Source organism: Hydra vulgaris, chromosome 15, assembly GCF_038396675.1.
Source record: "Hydra vulgaris chromosome 15, alternate assembly HydraT2T_AEP".
NCBI classification, from domain to species: Eukaryota; Metazoa; Cnidaria; class Hydrozoa; order Anthoathecata; family Hydridae; genus Hydra; species Hydra vulgaris.
In genome coordinates this window covers 45,121,243-45,144,830 of record NC_088934.1, presented here as the reverse complement: position 1 = coordinate 45,144,830, position 23,588 = coordinate 45,121,243, and the positions used below count along the sequence as shown (strand labels likewise).

Genomic DNA, 23,588 nt, shown 5'->3' with positions numbered 1-23,588 from the left:
CTTTGTTATGCACATGGGTTATATTTAGGAGTTTGTGATGTTCTTTACAAAAAACAGTGATTTCAAATTCATCGGGCAGTGAGATTAATGCATCAAACAGTCAGAATTCTGATGAAATTAATAGCAAGGATGACGAGCCTGAAGAAATTGGTTTTACGACTTCAGTGGATTTACAGTCAAGCCAAAACAACGATTTATTAAATTTACGAGACTTTGAGATCACTGACGAATTATTAGGCCACATAAGTATTGCACAATAAAGGTCAAGAGAATTGTACGAATGTTTCGTAAATCAACATTCAAAAATGAAATTTTACAAAAATACGTAAAAGTTACATACAATAAAGAACTCAAGTTAATACTGAATGTAAAGACAAGGTGGAATAGTCTTCTTGCAATGTTGGAGCGATTTATTGCATTAAAAACATGTATATTAAAAGCATTGATATATTTTAAACACAATAATATTAACAATATTTCGGAGGATGAATATTTAGTAGTACAGACTGTAGTAACGGCGTTACAACCAATTAAATTGGGAATTGAAAGACTTGGCCGACGCAACTTGGCCTACTTGATGCAGAGGGTGTATTAGTATTTATATTAGATGTTTTACGCAAAAATAAAGATTGTTTTTCGGTTAAAATGCTGCAGTGTGTGCAACAAAGAATAGTTGAAAGACGGAATAAAAATTTAGTTGGCTTGCTAAAATATTTAAATAACCCATCAAATTATAAACACGAATCGGACATAGATTCTTTATTATTATTGCCTTCCAAATCAGTCCTTCAAGCTACGGCTAAAAAATTATTTTCTAAGCTATTTGTTAAGGATATTGATGGTGGTGGAAATTCCGCTGAAATTGAAGAACTATAATGCAGTAATAATGGGACTGAAACGTCATTTATGGCCGAATCAAATTTGAAGACAACATCTGAATTAACACTCCATCAAAAATTGGATGCTGCCATTACTAACGTTAGTTGAGTTAAGAGTCCAGAAGATATATTATATGACATTAAAAATATTACAAAAGAAATGGATATTTTTGATGCAACGAAAAATCGTACAAATAATTTAGAAAAATTAAATAATGCTCTATTAACTATCCCACCGACATCAATCAATTCAGAAAGAGCTTTTTCGGCGGCAGGTCTTTTTGTTACGAAAATTCGGTCATCGTTGAGTGATAGCGCTATTGACAATGTTTATGTTTTTTAAAAAATTATTTTCAAAATAAATGTATGTAAAATATAATGTTATTGAAGTTTATATTTGTTTTATTTTGAGAATCTTAGTTTCTAAGAATTATTTCGTATTTATTTTCTTGTTAAAAGTAATAGTATTAAAGAGGCGTTTTTTTTTTGTATTTGTTTGAACTTACACATTTCCCCCACCTAATTGGATAAATTCTTGCTTGTTACCTAATTCTGGGATTTCTTGGGGTCCCGGGAAATTAATAATTTTTGTCCCGGAATCCCAGGAATTAGATTTTTACGGAAAATGAGAAACCCTATTAAGTCAACGCCGTTAAACCGTTATTTTCTAATACGGTTCAAATACAATTTTTCTCTTTTTTATACCTAGATTCTTTTATTACAAGAAAAACACTACAACTGACTCTTTTTAACTTTCGAATATTTTCTTACTCCGTATGACAGACAAAAGAAAAGAACTTTTTTTTATTAAAAGAAGGCGGGATAATTTTTTTTTAACTTAAAGAAGTTTCTACAAAATAATTACGCTTTGCAACAAAAGGGCAAGGTGCATAGGAACATACTTTAAGACCTTGCAGCACATCCCCAGAAATTTTTTTTTCATTAAATGTAAACAACAACTTTTTTTAGTGGGGGCCTGGGGAGAAACCATATATTATTTTAGGGGAGTGCCCAGAAATTTTGTTGTTCAAGATAGGTAACTAAGAGGCATGGGGTATACTCAAATTTCTAGCATGTTGATACTAGCGTCGTATGTGGATGACTTGCAAAAAATTAGGATAATTGGAGCTGAAACAACCCCGCCCCGACCCCTAACTGTCCCCTTCTTAGAACTACGTCTCCTTTAATCGTAAAAACATTTTTTGTTCTATCATAAACTAGATCAAAATTGATCGACAGATTTCAAATTTCATCAAAAAATCTCTTTTCGTTTAAGATTTATAACCATGCAAAGCTTAAAATTACTCCTGAAATAACTTAAAATGTTTTCAACTTTCAAACGAAAATTTTTTTTTTATGTATTTTGAAATCTGTCAATGAATTTTGATCTAGTTGAATATAAAACAAGCAAAAAATTGAAAAGTGTTTTTAGGAACCATACCCTGGGGAGGGCTATTAGGGGTCGAGAAGAGTTTGCTACAACTATTTATTACGGTAAAAAAAAATTCTGGTCTTTATGGTTAGATTATGATTGATATTTTACATTTCAAAGTCATACTAAACGTTTGTTCATAGGAGGTTTAATATTTTACTTTTTACAAACCACATTCCTGCAAATAGAATGCTACTTTCAAAGTGCTTTTAGTTGTAAGCAACAATCGTGTTTTTTAGCGCCTCTATATAGTTTCGGCTGTGCTCTCCAACTTTTCTCATTCACCAAAACTGATTGAAATCCTGATGAATGGATTCGAGAGCTTGTTTGGTCCAGTAACCAAAGCCTATAGAATAGTAGAAGTACAAAAGAAATGCAAGTTTATTTAATAAATATTCGTCGTAAATTATGCAAATTTTACTATTCAACTATTGAAATAGAGTATTTAATTACTAAGATTATAAATTATTTTTTATCAAATTTAAAAGTTATTTATCATACTAAGACTCCACCTTTCATGTCAATAAATTCGATAACATGTTGCTCAAATATGTTTACCTTTAAAGGAATTGTAGCCCTTAAATTTCCTTTTTTTAAAATTGCAACATCAGCCATTGATCCATTGGTCGTACAATCTACACAAAGACTGCAACATCAAAGCACCCTTGTCCGTAATGCATGACGTCATCTCCTTACTTTCAAAAAGCTGATCATTACACTCTGAGTGTAATGATCAGCTTTTTGAAAGTACGGAGAAGACGTCATGCATTACGGACAAGGGTGCTTTTGATGCTGCAATTTGTTTTCCAACCATTTGAAGCAAAACCTTAAGGTCTTCACATATTGTGTAATCTAAGGATGAAATGTTTAACTTATCCAAAATTAACCGCATATTATGGTATTTTTCGTTTGATGAAGGCAAAATGGCCAATATAATAGTTTTGTGGACGCTTGAATCTTTAAAATCTTTGCACGCATATACATCACACTTGCTCAGTTTCTCTGGAATTTTATTATTTTTTAACTCGAAAAGAGATTTTTTGATGAAATTTGAAATCTGTCGATGAATTTTGATCTAGTTTATGATAGAACAAAAACAATTTTTTACGATTAAAGAAGACGTAGTTCTGGGAAGGAGGCAGTTAGGGGTCGAGACGGGGTTGGTTCAGCTCCAATTACCCGAATTTTTTGCGAGTCAGCCTCATTCGACATTAGTATCAACATACTAAAAATTTGAGTATATCCCATGCCTCTTAGTTACCTATCTTGAACAACAAAAAAAGTTGTCGTTTACATTTTTTGAATAAGGTAATGTTTTCTAATGATAATGAAAAAAAAAATTTCTGGGGATGTGTTACAAGGTCTTAGAGTATGTTCCTATGCACCGTGAGGGAGCAGCTAAAAAGTATCAAAAATGACTACTTATAATATGTAGATTTTTCATTGGTTAAAAATATTTTCAAAAAAAAACAACATACTTGCGCGTGTAAAATGACTTACGCAAGCGTTGTTTGCATACGCGCGCGTTTTGCTAGCCATTGTTGTTTGTATAAACGAATATATTTTAATCATTCTTTTATTAGGTTTTTTTTTAAAAAACGACAACAACAATAAAAAATCATTTAAATAATTATATATGATGAACAGATTTTTTTATTTTTTTATTTGCAAATAACATGGGATAGCAACTGTGAGGATATCAGTCAAATTTTGCTGTTTATAACGTTTTCGTGATTTCTGACATAGTTACACGTCCGTAATGTTTAGGTACGAAACATGGATGATCGAAAAAATATTCCAAATAAACGAGATGGGAAAATGAAAATTGATCATAACAAGCCTTCTTCTAAGAAAGAAATTTGCATTGGTGAAGAGGTTAAGATTGCAGTAGCTATAGCTGTAGATCGCTTTAAAAAAAATGAAGCGGAAAAAGAATTAGAGTTTCCTTCTTCATTTACTGCCCAAGAACGAGCTTATGTCCATCGATATTGTAGAGACTTAAATCTTATATCTAAAAGTCGAGGAAAAGGAAACAAGCGATATTTGACAGTTTTAAAAACAGAAAAACAAAGTTCTAATGTTAAAGTAAAATTAGATATGACGAAAATTAGTGTAAATGCTATCTCAACATTACTAAGCAATTTTCCAGTCACAAGTAGAGATAGACACGAGCTTTCTGGTCAGAAGCTTCACAAAGGTATTATCAGCGAACAAAATAAGATTTTAAACAAAGAGAATAGGTTAGTATTAGGAAGTAGCGGTACTATTATTCCGCCTGAGCCTAAAGAAACTGAAGCTGGAAAATGTGCCAAAAATCTACCAATATTTCATTTTAAAGAGCAAATACTAAAAGCTTTAAAAGACAAACAAGTTCTTTTAATATCTGGAGATACAGGTTCTGGAAAAACAACTCAGGTAATATAGTTTTAAATATGTTTTTATATTGTTTAATGTTGTGGTGCTGTGATTAAATAAACTGGGGGTAAGGTGCTGAATTAAAATTGAGTTTTTAAGGGGTAGGTATAGTCGACAGTGCAGAGCAGATTTACTGAGCAGATTTTCATGATACAAAGGGCAGAGCGTCATCATCAAATTAGCTAAATAACCTCTATAGATTCTTTCTTCCATTTAATTGCAATATCGACTGCATCAATTTTCAAAGCGTATTTGGTGGATCAAAGTACAATAATTCTAACATTTAATCTGTCGAATTATTTAGCAGATCACTTATGATTCGAATGACAGATTCAGAATTTTTTGTTGGAGGGGTGGGGGTGAGGGTGGGGTAAGGGATTTTGATACCAAAACTAAAAAAAAACAAAACAATTAAAATGGTCTTTAAATGGTAAATTTGCAGTTAAATGGCGTAAAACAGAATTATATTTTATACTTAAAAAAATCAATGATGGCGAGCGTGTTAAAGTTAGTTACGTTATGCAATTAAAAAATAAATTCAAAAGTAATTAATAGGTTGTTGTTTTTTTTATAATTTTTTTTTGTTGAGGTTTTTTTTAATAGGTTTATTTGAGGTGCGTTAAAGTTTATTATTTTAATTTCAAAGTCTTGTATTTATGGCTGATTGCTATGCAAGGAGTAGGTTGTGGTTGTCCAAATGTCCCTACGACTATTGTTGGAGTTAATAAAGTTCTTCATGAACAGATTGTCTTTACATGAAAGTTGGTGTTTAACAGAGCTTAGCCACAACATAAGAGAACCACTAAGTGCTTTACAGTGGTTAGTAAAGCGTAGGCTGATTTATAAATTTATAAAATGGCTCTTTTCAAAGCCACATATTTTCAAAAACATATATATATATATATATATATATATATATATATATATATATATATATATATATATATATATATATACATATATATATATATATATATATATATATATATATATATATATATATATATATATATATATATATATATATATATATATATATATATTACATTACATTATTATATATATTTTTAAGATTTCAAAGGGAAAATATTGTTTAATATATTTCTTTTCAAAACAATAAAAAAATTTGAATTAAAGTCTTCATTTAAACAAAGTAATAAATCAAAGATTAAAGTTCATTTTCAGTTTCTTTTGTTTTTAATCTGCAATTAAGCGGAATAAAATAATATATTTATTTTATTCCGCTTAACTGCAGATTTACCCCTTAAATTTACAAAAGGCCTCTAACGCAAAAAAAAGCAACAAAAAAAATTTATTCTCCTCCTGGATCTATCACTGAAGAACTCAGCTTATTTTATAATCCAAAAGAATGTCTCTAATAAGAGTTCAGCTCATTTTATAATCTGCTCTGCTGTTTGTATCATGAAAATGATCTGCTCAGATAATCTACTCTGTTGATTGCACCTACTCATTTTGAAGTATTTAATTTTGAATATATAAATTTGTTGAAAAAAGAAACTGTTGTCAAAATTTACTAATAATAATGACTAAAATTGTTAAAACTTTGTCAATTTTTATCTAACTCTATAATGCCTATAACTTGGTATTAAGAAGTAGGTGGAAGATTGGGTTACAGACTTATTTTGACTTCAGGTCTCCGGGTATTTCCAGGATGCCAGGAAGGGTCTTAAATCAATAAACATCACTGTCTAAAAATGCACAATTTATTATTAAAATAATTATTTTTTTTTTTTTTTAATTTGAGATTCGGTAATCCTACAGTTAAGCGTTCTAAATTAATTTATTTTGTTTGTTTATTGCACTGTATTATCTCATCCGTGGAGACTTATTAAACATTAAGGAATATTTATTGGTTTTAGTACATACACTGACTATCTTATGGCCTGCTGCCGCATGGGAATGCCACAAAGGTCTCCACTGATGAGAGTGCGCTAAACAAAAAACAAAAAATTATTTTACGCCGCTTAAATGTAGGATTATCAGAGATTTTTATATATAAAAAATGATGATTTTATACTTATATTTTTATACATACACATATTAGAGATGTACATTAGATGTGGCTTAGTTTACATTTGAGGCACACATCATAATATTGCAAAAATATACACCCTTAATATTACAAAATGTTTTAATCCTATTATAATTAAAATAAGAAAATTATTATAAAAATTAAAAAATCAGCAGTGTATCCATTGGCTTTAGAGTTATGTTTTGTCATCCCATCTAACCTAAAAAGTTAAAAAAACATTTTGCAACTGTAGTTTCTGCGAAATTAGACTGCAGTATACATAAAAAAGGTTTCAAAAACCTGGGGAAAAAAAACTATTTAAAATGATTTCAAAAAGTCTGTTGACTATAGAGTATAACTATATTTAAGATTATAATAAGATTACCTTATTAACTATATATATATATATATATATATATATATATATATATATATATATATATATATATATATATATATATATATATATATATATATATATATATATATATATATATATATATGTATAAATAACTATAATAGTGAATCATATTCACTTTTTTATTTATCGCTATTAATAATACTATTGTTAACACTATCATCAACAGTGATTAAGGTAAATAGTAAACAATTGTTAATAGACTATTTAATTGTAACTTTAGTTGCATATCAATCAAGACCATTTTCAATTCAAAAAGAAAATAGCAAAAAGCAAAATAAATATATAGAAGTATAATTTGTTTCAACCCCCTGATCAGTAAAAATGTTTTGACTAATATGAAAAAAACCTTCTTAAAATTAGTAAACAAACATTTCCTCCCTTCTAATAAGTTGTACAAAATTTTAAAACTAGTATAAAGTGTATTAGGCAGAAAAAAATTTATTTATTAATTTATAATTTATTAAACTAAGTTATAGCTGTACAAATAGTATAAAAAGAATTATTAATGGTCTCATTGCATTAATTAATAAAAATAAGTTTCTTAAATAAAAAAGTATTGAAAACTTTAAACAAAAAATCGCTTACCCTATAAATAGAAAATGCTTATCAAAACATTTTGTTCACAAATGCATTATTTTCTTACAAATTAACTCTATAAAATTGTATATTGGCTTCGGCAAGAGTGAATTGAAGAAAATTGAATTTATGTATATATGTATAGCTTATAATAATTATGAAAGTACCACATTAACCCTTTCATTACCAGACAAAATACAGTAAAATGATTGTAAGTGAAATGTTATCATCGATTAAAAAGCTATAAAATAAAAAATATTTGTTAGAATTTCACAAATGAGACCTTGTTTTGTTTGTCAGGAAAACAGCCGCCAAACTATTTTTTTAAAAGTCTATCTTTGTAAAGCCTAAGTTACATAATTAAATGCCGTTTTTAGTGAAGCCACATTTACTAAAAAATATCATAACTTGCATAGCGGTTGACTGGTACTGAAAGGGTTAATCTAATAAAATTATGAATTTAGTGTATCCCATTTCCTTTAGCCACCTATTTCCAAGTTTAGAAAAACAGAATTCAGATACCAAAAGTGCAACATATTTTAGGGTATCTTCAACATAAAATTTCAATGGCATTTGGCAGCTAGAGAAAACTATCTTAATAAATTTGAATAGTTCTCAGCTTTACTTCAACAACAGTTTAATATGAGAACAACAAATAAATTTTGAATATAACAAAGTCAATACAAAATATACTGAAAAATAAAGCTAAACTGTTGTAGTTTTATAAAAAAAGTTCAAGTTGATATCTAAAAAGAAAATAAAAGAATGTTTGTTCCACTCAACTTTAAAATAGACTTTAAAAAACACAGAATAGTCTAAGCATAAGAGCCTTAGCATAAAATTTGATTTTGTAAATTGTGGGTATCCGCATACCCAAGGACATTTATAAACTTAATACAAGCCTACCCAGGAAGCGTGTGTGGTTGCATGCTTTGTTCGTTCACGTTTAAAGTAATTTTTTTAGACAACTTGACCATGTTTTTATATAGTAAGAGTTTTTAGAATTTGCAGCAAAAAAAGCTATTAGAAACAGATACTAAATAGAAAATCTAAATAAAATTAACTAAAAAAAATTAAAAAAAGATAAATTTTGTTAAAAAAATAACATACCGAGGAAATAATTAATGCCACACTCGAAGAAAGGAAATGAAGACTATATGAAATAGAAAATCTAAACCAAATTAACTAGTAAAAATTGAAAATTGAAAAAAGAAAAATTTTGTCCTAAAAATAATTTATTGTTTTTTTTTTTAGGTGCGTTATTTTCCATTACCAAAATTGATACAAGTTGAATAAAAAAGCATACAAGCATATAAGAAAAACAAAAACATTATTTGATATACAAATCATTTACGACTTTTGTTGGTCAGTATATTATGGAAACATTTTATTATTTGCGCTTGAAATACGCAAAAAATTTTAAATTTGTTTTTCAAATGTTTTTGCAAAACTTTATTGTTTCTATCAATGCACAGGAAAGCGAGAAAACTAATCGCTATTTATTTGTATAAATATTTATTTTTTAACAAGTTTTTCATGTAAAATAAAAATAAGAAAATTAATACTAATTTTCAAATATTAAAAATTTTGTTGTTTTTACTACCCCCATTGAAGTCTGCACTTTCATTGGATTCTCCAAATAGTGCACTTAAACCTGAGTTTATTTCCTGATGAACTATTGTTATTGAGGATGCTCCAAAAGCTTGTGGACTAGTGCATTGTTAATTTACTAAACATTTTTAATGAAATTTTTAGGAGCCTATTTAAAGCTATTTTTTAAGTTTTTAAATACATTTATTCAAATAGAGCAGTCATTACGACTGCTCATTATCTCTAGTAATTTGTATTAACGGTCGAAATTGGGCAATATAATAGAAACAATTACAGACATGCATCAAATGTGGTAAATACATTTATAAAAGAAACCATGCTATTCTTTTATTTAATTCCTACCTTCATTACAAAATTTGTTAATCAATTAATATATTTTACAAATAAATAGCAATTTAATTTTCTTATTTTCCTATTATATAAGTATTGAGAAAAAATGTCAAATATAGCAAAAACATTTTTAAAAGCAAAAAGAGGTGAAAACTAATAAATATAAGGAAAAAAAGTAACAATATTTCTCTTAGTTCTAGTGTACATAGCAAATTAGTTTCTTAATATATAGACTTATAAAATCGTGAATTGGGTAACAAAACTTTCAATTGTTGTTAAATTGCATAACAAAACTTTAAATTGTTATTAAATTGTTATAAAATATGTTTTTTTCCTCGATTTGTATCAAGTTCAGTAGCTAAAATTAACAACCACCTTAAAAAAAAGAATACAAAAGCTGTATGGAAATTTTATAAATTTTTTTTTGTTGTTGTTTAGTTTTCTTTTTTTAATTATTAAATTTTTCTAGTTTATTATTTCTAGTTTCCTTTTTTTAGTATTAGTTTTTTTTTCTCAGTAGATAAGTTTATCTTTTATCCACGAATTATTGAAACACTTAAAAAGTTAAAAGATGCGAACTGTCGTGGTCAGTTAGTCTAAAAAAATTACTTTAAACCTGGATGAACAAAACGTGCAAACGCATGCGCTTTCTGGGAGTGCTTGTAATATTTAAAATTATGTATCTTTAAATTTATAAAATATTAACATAAACTTTATACAATTCTCAAAATGTGTATGCTCACACATTTATAAATATCTCTCATTGTAGATGCTATAAATCTATATTTTAAAATGCTGCTCGCAATTTGCTTGTAAACTTTTACATTATGCTATTCTAATGGTGATAAAAAGTTTAAACTCATTGCCTTTTTATAGAAGTATTGCCACTGCAATATTTCATTAAAATGAAACAAGTATGAATATAAGTATAAAGGCGGTTTCCATGATAGCTGTAGTTAGTTTGTTGTCATCAAAAAAATTTATAAGACCTTTTGGATCACCTTTGACATCTATAAACTGCATTTTGTTCATAGCTAAAATCATTTTGATCATCATACAAATCATTTTTAAATGACAAATAGCTTTTGTGCTTTTAAAAGGTACAAATGATAGTTCATTTGTACCTTTCAAACACAATTGCAAGTTCATCCAAGTTCTTCCTCCAGGTTTTACAACTTTGCTTATAGTAAGATGGTTAACTGCAAATTTGTCTGACATTGTGTTGTATATATTTGCAATAGCTTATCAATGCTTCACAGATTTTGAAAATTAAATTTTGAAAAATATATGCCACATAATAGATTTGCATGTATGGTTTTTGTAATTATAAGCTATTCTCATTGCCCTTGTATTTAGATCTAATCTCTGAGTCTTTTAAAGTTGGGGGACTTATTTCTAGGCTCCAATCACAATCACCAATGTTTCTTAAAAGCATTCTCATTTAATAATTAGAACTCATAAGGTTTCGAACTTTTTCAATAACCAATTTTGATAGCCATGCTTATCATCCTCAGAAATTTAGCTGTTATTGTGATGGAACATATTTAGTTTTCTTAATGAAATGATAATTAAAGTTCTGTCTTGAAGACAAAATTATGTCTTAAAGACATGAGTTGGTTCAAAATTCCTGCAATAGTCTGTTAAATATTGGTACATGGAGAAAAAAATATTTCAAATTCTCCTGTTTCCATATGAGCTTTAGGTAAGGAAGCACAAAAGTGATGCAACAAAATCACTCAAAGATATTGGTTACATTTTTAGTTACATTGCTTATTGGTTATAACATTGCTTGCAAGATCTTAAGGGAAGACAATCTATTTAATGCATTCAAGCGTCCAATGAACTCATCAGATCCAATTATATTTTCACGTTAAAATCTAAAAAGAAAACATATTCTTCCATAAGATGTTACTGATCTCTTGAAACTAGAAATATAGGATAAATAAATACAGGCCCGTAGCAACCAAGTGGGATGCAGGGGCATTTGTCCCCCCCCCCCCATAATTTTTCAAATAAATAATTTTGAAGAAATTGACTTAAAAAAAAAGGTCCTTAAAACTATTTCGGGGTAGTTCTGCCCCCCCCCCCCTAGCAAAATATTTAGTGTTATTACATTTACAAGGTAAAATGAGATTATAGTACCCATAATACCTTTAGTTGTGCAAAAGAAAAATAAGTTTAATTTGTTTCGCTCTATAAACTATAAATATTTCTCGGACTATAAATTTTAATAGTTCTTTTTGAAATAATAAAAATATTTTGAAATATTGAAAAGTTGCTTCAATGTACTTTCATTCCAATTATATCTTTTGTGTTATTTCCTTATTATTACAATGATTCAGACATTTATGTTGGTACAGTCAGCTATGCTGGTACAGCTTTTGGTATAGTATGATAATAAAACTTATATGATGTGCAAACTAAATTCTGGATTTAATAAGTTTTTCTTATTTTATTTTGCTTGCTGATTTTGTTCTATGTTTGATGTTTGTACTGATGTTTTAAAAGGTAATATTACTTAAAGCACCTACACTTGCTACTAGCAAGTAGTGCCTTTTCCAAAATAAGTACCTGCTTTTGATGACTATTACCAAATCTTATCCTTCCTGCCAGACTTATAATACAAAAAGATAACAAAAAGATTTTTAAAATTTCATCGTATAGGTGGTTTGCAATCAGCTCAGCCTCTTTCTTTAGATCTTTTTATTTATCAAAAAATATTTATGTAATACATTTCTATTCAACATAGTTTTAGTTCATAGTTAAGTTTAACATAGTCCTTTAAAGTTATTCAAGAAAAAACCAATAATCCAAAGACTTAAACATAGTGACCATCTCCTTTTTTTTTATGAATTTTTTTTTTATATAGCAATGGTATATAATAAAGATAACTTTATTAAGCCTTATACTAGGTTTACCAACCTCTTTGATTTGGACTATTGTTCAAAACAAAATTAATCTCATGCAAATATGATTAGTAACTATACCTGCATTTCTTGCATAAGAAACAAAATTAATATGTATAAGCTATTTTTGTTTGATAAATCTAACTTTAGCAGCTCTTTATTTTCACAATATTAATAAGTATAAGCTATTTTAGTTTGATAAATCTAACTTTAGCAGTGATATTAGGTGCAGTAAAACAGTATGAGCCTGAGTATGAGGTTGATCAAACTAGTGATAATAGCTTCTTTGAGCAGCAATAATATTTGTAGAAAAGAGAAAGAGATGCAACTTTACAACGATGGGAGAGAGGCTCTAGCTTGGCAGATAGAAAAGGTACAACTACATTTACAATGGCAAGCACAATAAAAAGAATCTTAGCAGATGCTAACTCTGCACTTAATTTTAATATGGCTTTTATGAGAAGTCAGTAGTGAAAGATAATCCAAAAAGACATAAAGAAGAGGACTCAGTGAGAGGGTTGCTATTCAACAATATAGGGATGTCGACTGGATTATGATAGTTGTTTGCAGTAAATAATAGAGTTTTGTTGGAATTAAAGTTCACAAGCCACTGCAAGCCCCAATCTGTTGAGAAAGTTGCCTGTTCTAAGAAATTGAAAAGAGAAGACTTTTTGTCAAGACAGTAGTATAAAGTTAAGTTATCAGCAAATAAAACCACTTTAAACAAAGGTTGTCAGGAAAATCATTAATGTAAATTACATTAATGATTTTCCTGACAACCAATATGTAAAAACAAAAAAGGAGCAAGGATAGAACTTTGAGGTACCCCAGAAGTTACTGGAAACAAAGAAGATGGCCTTTGAAAATGACTTTGATAAAGTGATTAGAAAGAAAATGTTTGATAATCTCAAAAACTTTCTCAGATACACCATATAAAGCAAGCTTGTGGAGAAGACCAGCATGCCAAACCTTATCAAAAGCTTTATATGTCAAGAGCAATAGCCATTGCCTTGCTGCCTCCATCTAATGCATGATAAAAATTTTCAGTCACAATAGTAAGCAAGGCAGCCATAGAGCAAGAAGATTGATAATGGTATTAATTTCTGATAGTAAGTTATTTGAATCAAGATGAGATGTTAGAATTGGTTGATCAGAGACTAAAAGACTTTGCTAATAACAGAAAGAAGTCTGATCGGACAATTAAAGGGGTCAGAAGGTTCTCCAGAGTTTTTAAAAATTGGAACCACAGATGCCATTTTCCAGCAGGCAGGATAACAAGATCCAGTCAAGCACTTATTAAATACTTTAGAGAAAATTGAAGAGAGTTTTAAAGAACAACTTTGTAAGACTATGACAGGAATTTTGTCTGGACCACAAGCCTTAGAAGAGTTTAATTGAGATATGACTTTAGCAACGGAAGCTGAAGTGATTTGAATGTCTAACAATGGGTTAACCTGTTTAACAGAAATGGAAGGAAGAGTATGGCCATAAGGTTCAAGAACTGAATCAGAAGAAAAGTTCTTCACAAATATTTCAGCCTTATCCTTGGGAGATTTAATAAGATCAGTCCCATGAAATAAAGATTGTTAAACTTTTTTAATGACACTATTAAAGATTTTCAAAACTCTCTAATGTCTAACTTCTGACATAAGATATGAGAATTTGTAAACTGGGAATAATGGAGCATTAGAAAACACCTTTTTACATTGATTTCCTGCAATAATAAATAGGTTTTTGTTCTCAAAGGAGTTGTTTTTTTGAAAAGATGAAAAAGTGGAATGAGGCTTGACTTGAAACTGAAAGGAATAAAAGCTTTCATACCTGGATTCAGGAGGATCATCACGAAGAAAATCATGAAAAGAATCCCAGTCAGCTTTAGGGTAGTTGTAAGTAGCGTGATGATCAAAGAGTCCGAAGTAATCAAATAAGCAAATAAAGCAAAAAAAGCTACTTTATTTTAGCTAAGTTAAGGTGTTGTCGAAATCATGTAGCTATTTATTTCTAAAAAATAAATTTTTTTAGAACCTTCTCTGATAATAATCTTCTCTCATTATAACTTTATTATCATTATTTGCACGCAAATACTTGATTAAATGTTAAGGGTACTTTATTTACGCGTCATCGAAGAAGTTTTATTTACGCGTCATAAAGTTCTTTATTCTCCAAAAGTCTATTCAACTTTTGTTTTGTTTTTTATCAGAAGTTTTATTCATTAGCAAAATAAATCAAGGAGTAAAGGTTGTCAGGAAAATAAGTCACAAAGTTAACTATCTGAGTAAGAGATTGAGTAATGCAAAAATGTGGGCTTTATTGCCAGCAGGGTCAGTGGTGTTAGCCAAGCCATCCAGTGTGATGAGCATTTAAGTCACCAATAACAACAATATTGGCAGAGGGGTAAAGAGAAAGGGTATAGTCAATTTGATCAGAAGTTACACCTAAAAGGGTGCAGTTTTGAGAAGATGCTAAGCAGAAGCACATTAAGGAATGGTAAAATATTTCAAACTTGATTTCTTGACAAACAGGCGAGTTAATGCATAAGAATACTCCTAAGCCAAGCATGTAACTATAGAAGTCTTTGCAAATCAAAGGATAGTACCCATCAATAATGAGATCTGAAGAAGGAACAACTGAATAATCTCACAAATATCAAGTAAGTCTGGTGAATTTTGCAAGAAGTAAGATTTAACTAATGGAAAGTTACTTCAAAGATCAGGAATATTTGTGGAAGATATATTGAAACAGTTAGGTGGTGGGGATGGACAAGAGTGTATCTGGGCCAAGTTCAGAAAGTTATGTCCTCTTTTAACAGCAAGAGGGGCATGACTAGTGATGAAAGTAAAATTATATACTAAGTGGTTTTATGATGTAGGGCAATAAAATTCAAGATGTCCATTATCATGAAAGAACAGAGACTAGACTTAATTTTATTATTTTAGAGGTAGTTTAGGCATGTAAATCTTAATTATGCTATTGATCTTACACCCAATCAATTATAGTGAGCTAGCAGTTTCATAATAACTAAAGAGAGCTTAAATCTATTGATTAGGTCTTACACCCAATCAATTATAGAGAGCTAGCAGTTTCATAAGAAAATAACTAAGTTGACAAATTATTAATGGAAATTCAGTAAAGCTTGAATCTGAAGCTTGAAACAAATATTTAAATAACGTAACTAAAAACAAGCATCAAATATGTTACAAAGTATACGACAACATTACACGAAACATCAAAGTATTTTTATAAGATAACATCACATGAAGCATCAAAGTTTATTAATATGAGTAAACAAGTTTGTTTAATACTCATGTATTAATATAAAGTTATGAAGAGCCCAATTTTTCTAAATTTTTATTTTTAGTTTAAATTTCTGATGATTTATAATTTTCCAATAAAAGCTTAAAATAGTTTATAGAAAAAAATAATGTATTTGTACCTTATATTGACAATCAATAATATATTTGATGTTTAATGAATTTTTCAATATATCTGTATGTTTTTTTATAGGTTGGGCAATATATTTTAGAAAGTTGTAGACAAGCTCAAAAGCCATGTCATATTATTTGTTCGCAACCAAGAAGATTATCTGCAATATCTGTTTCTGAACGTGTTGCTTCTGAGCGAGGTGAAAGGATTGGTCAAACGGTGGGATATCAAGTTAGACTTGACAGTAAGTTATCACCCAAAACGGTTTTACAGTTTTGTACAACTGGTGTTTTGTTACGGTTACTAATGGTTGGGCACAAAAGTTTGGTCAATGTCTCTCATGTAATAGTTGATGAAATTCATGAAAGAGATTCATTTACTGACTTTTTACTTTTATGTCTAAGAGACTTGCTTAAGTCATACAAAAAGCTTAAACTTATTCTAATGAGTGCTGCACTCAATGTTAATTTGTTTAAAGACTATTTTGAAGACTGTCCAACAATTCATGTGTCAGGAAATCAATTTAATGTACAGACATTTTTTCTTGAGGATGCTTTGAGACACACTGGCTATGTTAATAAAGCTATGAAAAAGTTAATGAGGGACTCTGATAAAAATCTTTTTTGGGGAGACGACTTAGCTAATCAAGAAAGTGTTGAAGATAAAAGCCATGATCAAAATGAATCATTTAAAGCGGATACCATATCAAATATTGAAAATATAGACAAATGTGAAGCAAAAAGTGATTCTGTTGATAATAGGTAAATTAATTTTGAATAAAATTTTACATTTACACTTATATTTACCTATGTTCTAATAACAGTTTTAAAAACTTATTGCTTTGTGTAATTATTTTATCTATCTCTCTCTCTCTCTCTCTCTCTCTCTCTCTCTCTCTCTCTCTCTATATATATATATATATATATATATATATATATATATATATATATATATATATATATATATATATATTGTATATATGTATAAATATAAATATAATTAATATAATCTTCAGACATATTTTACTTTTATTGAATCTATACTGCAGGCTCACAACAGGTTTTTTATACAATATTTCAAATAGATGTTTTAGTGCACATTTAATTTTTATTAGTAGTATATAAATATAGATGCACAACTCTTGGCAATAATTTGCCGATCTCAATCTTTTAAAAGTCGCAAAAAAAATTTGATACAAAGGTCTTACCATAAAACGTAGAAACGAGGTCGACAATTTTTTGCTGATCAAACACTTTTGGGTCGGCAGTTAGGTTGGCACTGCCGAATGCTGACCCTAATTCCAAGAACAAAAGTTATTAGTAAAATTTAAATATGTTATTTGAAAAAAAACTTCTTATTTAAAAAAATATTTTTTAAACTTAAACTTATAGTTATTTAAACTTATTTCGTTTATTTATTTATAAAACTATAAATAAATAAACGAAATAGTACAATTAATGAACATTTTTAAATAATGAGCAAGTATTTTTAAAGTTACTTGAATAAATTCATTAAAAAGAATTTTCTTTAACATAGTTTGAAATTTTAACAGTAAAAAAAATTATAAAACGAATTGTGGGTGAAATTGCCATTTGGTATATGAAATTCGGATGGCATTTTGCTTTTTAACAAGGCCTATATACATATAGGTTAGGATCATATTATATATATATATATATATATATATATATATATATATATATATATATATATATATATATATATATATATATATATATATATATATATATATATATATATATATATATATATATATGTATATAATATGATCCTAACCAGTCAATTCCAGTCAAAAGAAAATATTATATATATCAGTCAAAAACCAGTCAAAAGAAAATATTATATATATGGAATATATATATATATATAATAACATTAAATAAAATATATATATATATATATATAATATAATATAATATAGAATAAAAAATATATATATATATTTATAATTCCATAATATATATATATATATATATATATATATATATATATATATATATATATATATATATATATATATATATATGTATATAATATGATCCTAACCAGTCAATTCCATAAACTATGTTTTGATAAGCTTTCTATCAAAGTTTAGATGGATATAATATTATCATGTTTAATGAAAGATGTAGTGATAACCTACTGGGACTAAATTATTGTTTGAGCTGATACCTATCACAGTGCTCATGGTTTTCTCAATAACTTTCTTGAAAACATTATTAGGCTGGCATTTGCTTTTTATTTTGCCTGTGTGTTTGTTCTATAAATCAGACTATCACCATATAAATGTTTGGCAACTCCAAAGTTTGGAGTTGGTTATATGGTGTATAACAACAAATGGCAGTATATTTTTTTGTTTTCTGTCTCTTTAAGTTGCATCTGTTTTAACCCTATTCATTCTAGGTTTCGGGGAACAAGTTGATAGTGGGTTGCGCTCTTGGAGCGTGAAGCATTGGAAACAACAAAGCAATTGAACTTAAAATTTTGAATAGTTTTAAAGTAACCTAAATTAAATCTATTTTAAAATCTAACCTAAATCATATTTAGCTATTTATGTTAAGCAATAATGATTTTTTCATTACTAGAAAATAACAGATAGAACAACACCTATAAAAGATTTAAACAATTTGACAAAAAATAAGCAGGTAACCTCTTAACCGCTCAAACTGTTAAAAATGAAGCTTGTGTTTATATTATATGCAAATGAACTATTGAGTGAACTTTTTTTTTTGTATGTCATTAATTGCTTAAGATTTCTATTCGGTCTCTTGCTCTCAACATCCTCATTGTCTTCAATGTCATTATTAGATTCATCTTCAAAATTTAATTTATTGAGGCAATTTTTAATACTAAAAAGCTTTTTCACATAATACAAGTTTATTTAAATTTTGTATATCTGATTCTCCATCCAGTTCAACTAAATCATTGCTTTTAACATCAGAACTCTTAACAAAGTTGAGAATATTTACTATATCATCTTCTGCAGAAATACACCTTTGTTTGCTTATATCACAAAAAAATGTGTTCAAAAAGTTGTAAAATTGAGTTATAATCAATAAAAATGCTGCTAAGTGAAGTTTTTAAAAGTTTATGTTGGAGGGTGTCATTGACAAGACTGTAATAAGAACACTGTGAGATCCCTTCATTTACGCATTAATGCTGGAAATGGTCTAGTATAGTATATTATGAAAAGTCAAAAATTTTAACAAAGGCGGTTATGCGCAAGAAAAATTAGTGGTTTAAATTTATGTTGCGATCCAGTATGAAAAGGGATAAATTTTCATTTCCATGCACCACATGAAAATAAAAATTTAAATAAAAAATTCAAAAGTAAAAATTTGTTTATATATAAAAAAAGTTCCTTTATTACTTTACAAGCAGTTAAATTTATTTAAATTTTGTTTGCTTATCATTTTAGTAACTTCACTTTATTTCAATAATTTTTAAAAAAGAGATAAATGTAAAAATCTTCACTTTGAGTTAATAATAAATATTCAATAATTCATAACTTCTACAAATTTCTATTAAAAAAAACAAAAACTGGGGAGGGGGATTATTTTTTTCTTTAATAAGTTTCTATTAAATTTTTTTTTCAGTTCTGCAGCTTATTAGGACTCTTGCCCCGTTAATTTTAAAGAAAAATCAAGTTTGCATGTAAAATCTTTTTCTATTAGAAAGAAAAATGCCTCTTTAATGTGCAAACTTATTACTAAGCACATTAATAACTTAAGTATCTCAATCATGACATGCTCAAACATATTTTTAACAGTGTAATCATGTTTTTAGAAGTTTTTAAAGCTTTTTAATGTTTTTAGAAATTTTAAAAAAGTTTTATAAAAAATTCTCTCACTTTAGTTTATTATAGTATATAATATCTTTATATATGTTATGCATATAATATATATACGCCTTGAAAAATATTTTGCTTTGTATTCTAGAAAATTGGAAAAGATTTAAAAAAAAATTAAGTGTAAACAAAAGCACTTCAACCACTTTGGCATGCTATAATATCATCTTTTAACACTGTTTAATAAACAAAAAACTTATTATTTATTTATTAAATTTTATAAAACAGCATATAAATGCTATAAATCAAATTTAAGGAGATGTTGCCGCAGTAACATTTTTTAAGTAAAAGTAAATCTGTAAAATTTGTTATAAATTTTATTAATTTACATAACTTAAAGTTTACATTTTACTCCCAATATTTTAAGGTGGATTTCCTTGATTTTTACCTGATCTGCTACCTGCTCCCCCTGATCCAATTTAAAGCCACAAAAACTTAACTTCAGAAAAACCAGACTTGGATTCTTTTGGAAAAAACCTCTTTAATTGCAAAAATGTAAACAATTACACAAACCGGATTTGAAGTATTAAGATAAGTCTATAAAACTATTTGCTGAATAAAATTTTGTATTATGTATATAAAACTTATTTAATATAAAACTTACTTAAATTACGTAAGTTTGGTGAAGAGCCATTTTCCCTGATTTCTCCAAAATTTGACCTAATTTCTCTGATTTGACCTAATTTTTTTCAGATTTCTGAATTCCCTGATCTGGCAGACACCCTATGTTAGATATTTGCATAGACTTTTGTTCACATATATAAAACACGAACCATTACGGGTCGTGGTTTCAAAAAAATATCTAATTGCTTTGTAAAAGTAAAGTTATTTTAATTTACACATTTATTAACAAATTAACAAAACATTATTTTTTTTTTTTTTTGTTATTCAACTCCTAAAGGCCAAGAAGGCCACTACAGATGAGGAGGCTACTTAATAGTGGTTATAACCCTCTCTCAACTCTTTAACTCCGAAACACCAACCTTAACGAACAAAGCCGCTGCACGGAGAAACAAGTTGAGCGCGGTACTACCAGGGACGTCGTTGGGATCGAACTCGGAACCTCTCGCTTATGAAGCGAGCGCTTTACCACTACACCACTACCACAACAATTTCAATAGTTTTAAATTGCATGTCTATATTGAACAAACACATCATCTGATTAATCTAAAAAAAGTAACTGAATTAAAGAAATACACCACTTGTATTAGCTGGAAATCAGTTTATTTATACATAATAACAAAACAAAATATATAAAGAAAAGTAAATGTTTACAAAAAAAACTTAACTAAATTTGCATTATCAATTAATAATTGGTAGATTAACCAATTACATAAATACTAATTATAAATGCAGCATTTTTTTATCCACCACTCTCTCCTCATACTTTACTTTCTGCAAGATCCACACTATATTAAAAATATATATATATAAAGTGGGGGAGGGGTGCTTTTGCCCTAAATTTAAGCTCACACCTTGTGAGATGTGGGTCTTCTATTTGTTCTGCAAAAGGCTGAAAAAGCATTGTAAGGTGTCTAAAATGAAAAAAAATAGTAACGACATGATAAAATAAGTAAAATTATTAAAGAATAACACTGCAAACCTATTTACCTGTTGCTGATGTTTTTTTCTAGAGTATTGTTAAAAATAATCAAAATCTGTAAGAAAAGAAAATTTATTTTATATATAAAAACATTTATTGCAAAGACAAAATAGCTATAACACAAAATAACAAAACATAGCTAATGGTGCAAATAAATATTGTAATTCAACCAGAAATTAAAATTATTCTTACCTTACTTGCAAAAAACAAATTTCTTTTCAAACTATTAGCTAATGATCAACATAGTAAATTTAAAATAATTAAAGTTTACTAAGTTAAAACCATATTTTAACAGTAGACAAAGTAAACATATGATAGTCAGTAGAGCACCAAAGTAGAACGGAAGAAATAGAACAACAACTAAATTGAAAATGTTTTTAATTCATAATATTTGCAGTTAAACATAAAAAATAACACTTCCATTACTAGATAATAAAGGTAAAGTTATAAAAATTAAAAAAAGAATTCAGTAAAATGTTAATTTTTTTTAAAAGTATAATCCTTTTAATTAAAAAGCAATAATATTTTCTTGATCAGATAAGGACACATTGATAAAGAACATACACAATGAAAAATTTTTAAGTTCTTTCATATTGTAATTACTTAATAGACTTATGAATACCTATGAATACCTAATTCAGTGATAACTGGTGATTATTACAAAAATTATTAACTGCAATTTAAAGTATTCACGAATTTTTAAATGACAATATATTATTTTGATGCAGAGAATCATAAACACTGTCACAGCAGCTCTTGAATCATTTTAATATTTTGCATGTTCTCCTGACTTAAATTTTGATGGTGTTTAGTGTAAAAACAAAATGTACAACTTATCAATAAATTTTTTTGTAAACACGATATTTAATTAAATTAATATTAAAAGAAAAAAAATTAGTATTTTTTAACAAATTTATTTATTTACAAACAAAATTTTAAGAATAGATCAATAAAAATATACATATTAAATTAAAAACATTCAAATACCACTTCTATTTGTATATGCAGTTACTTATTTTCCACTGCCCACTATAACTTCTCAAATATCACTTTTGGTAAGGATAATCCCTTCCCTTTAATAAATTGAGGGAAAATCTTATTGCCTATTCCAGATATAGAGGACTTTTTTTAGAATTTGAGGATTGTGCCCCTTCACTTTGAAACCCATGCCATTGGCCATGACAGGAAAACTTCACAACAACTTAAAAAATCAAACACATGTTATTTAAACAACCTATAAGTAAATTTATAACTTCATTACATTAAGATAAATACAAACTTTAAAACTGAAGATAAAGATAAATTAGAATTTAAAACTTACAATATGTGATAAGCTATGACACTAAAATTAAAATAACAATTGAATATTGTTATTCATTTTTAAACATTCTGTACAAAAAAATTTGTTGAATTAGAAACTAAAAAAAAAGCAAATGTAAAATTTTTAAGAAGTAAATTTGAAAGATTCTTTAAAAGTATATTTAACTTTATAAAATCTAACCTGAATATCACTACCAGACAATACCACTGTACTAAATAATTAGATTCATATAAAACATGATTGAATATCTAACAAACCAAAAGCAATAAAAAAAACAAAAAAACAACTTATATCTAAAATAAGGTCAACTTCAGCTTCTATAAAATTAACAGCTTGTCGAGAAACAATTTCAACACATCATCTACAAAACAGAACATGTTTCATCAACCAAAACACCAAAAAACCAAACTTTAGTAACTTTAAAAACAGATTGAAAAATTAGAAAATATACACACAATTTATAAATAAAAGTATATTCAATAATTATAATATTTATGATAATGATAAAAGTGATTCAAAGATATTTTAAAGATTTATGAAAGTTAAATAAGAAATACTTATCGCGTGTACAATGCCTTGTGCATTATAAGTTAAAGGCGTCCGAGTTGACTCTTCCAATACTATATGGAGTATAACACTATTTTTATGGTTTTCTAAATTCTGTCATTGTTGCGCACGCAGTTTAGAATGTTTAATGCGAGCGTGGTAAAATAACTGTAAAACTCTAAATTTTCTTGTTATATCAATATTAAATAGTTTTAACTTTTAATTA

General features: G+C 27.7%; 1 protein-coding gene across 1 annotated transcript in view; it reads left to right on the top strand.

The window, feature by feature from the left end:
- Nucleotides 1-3,798: 3,798 nt before the first annotated feature.
- Nucleotides 3,799-23,588, top strand: part of LOC100205056 (3'-5' RNA helicase YTHDC2) — a 54,499-nt gene continuing 34,709 nt past the window's right edge. Inside the window, exons 1-2 of the mRNA XM_065819975.1 lie at nucleotides 3,799-4,725; nucleotides 16,106-16,785. Of these exons, the coding sequence (XP_065676047.1) occupies nucleotides 4,087-4,725; nucleotides 16,106-16,785 (1,319 nt within the window). The 5' untranslated portion in view covers nucleotides 3,799-4,086. The remainder of the gene's footprint in view (nucleotides 4,726-16,105; nucleotides 16,786-23,588) is intronic.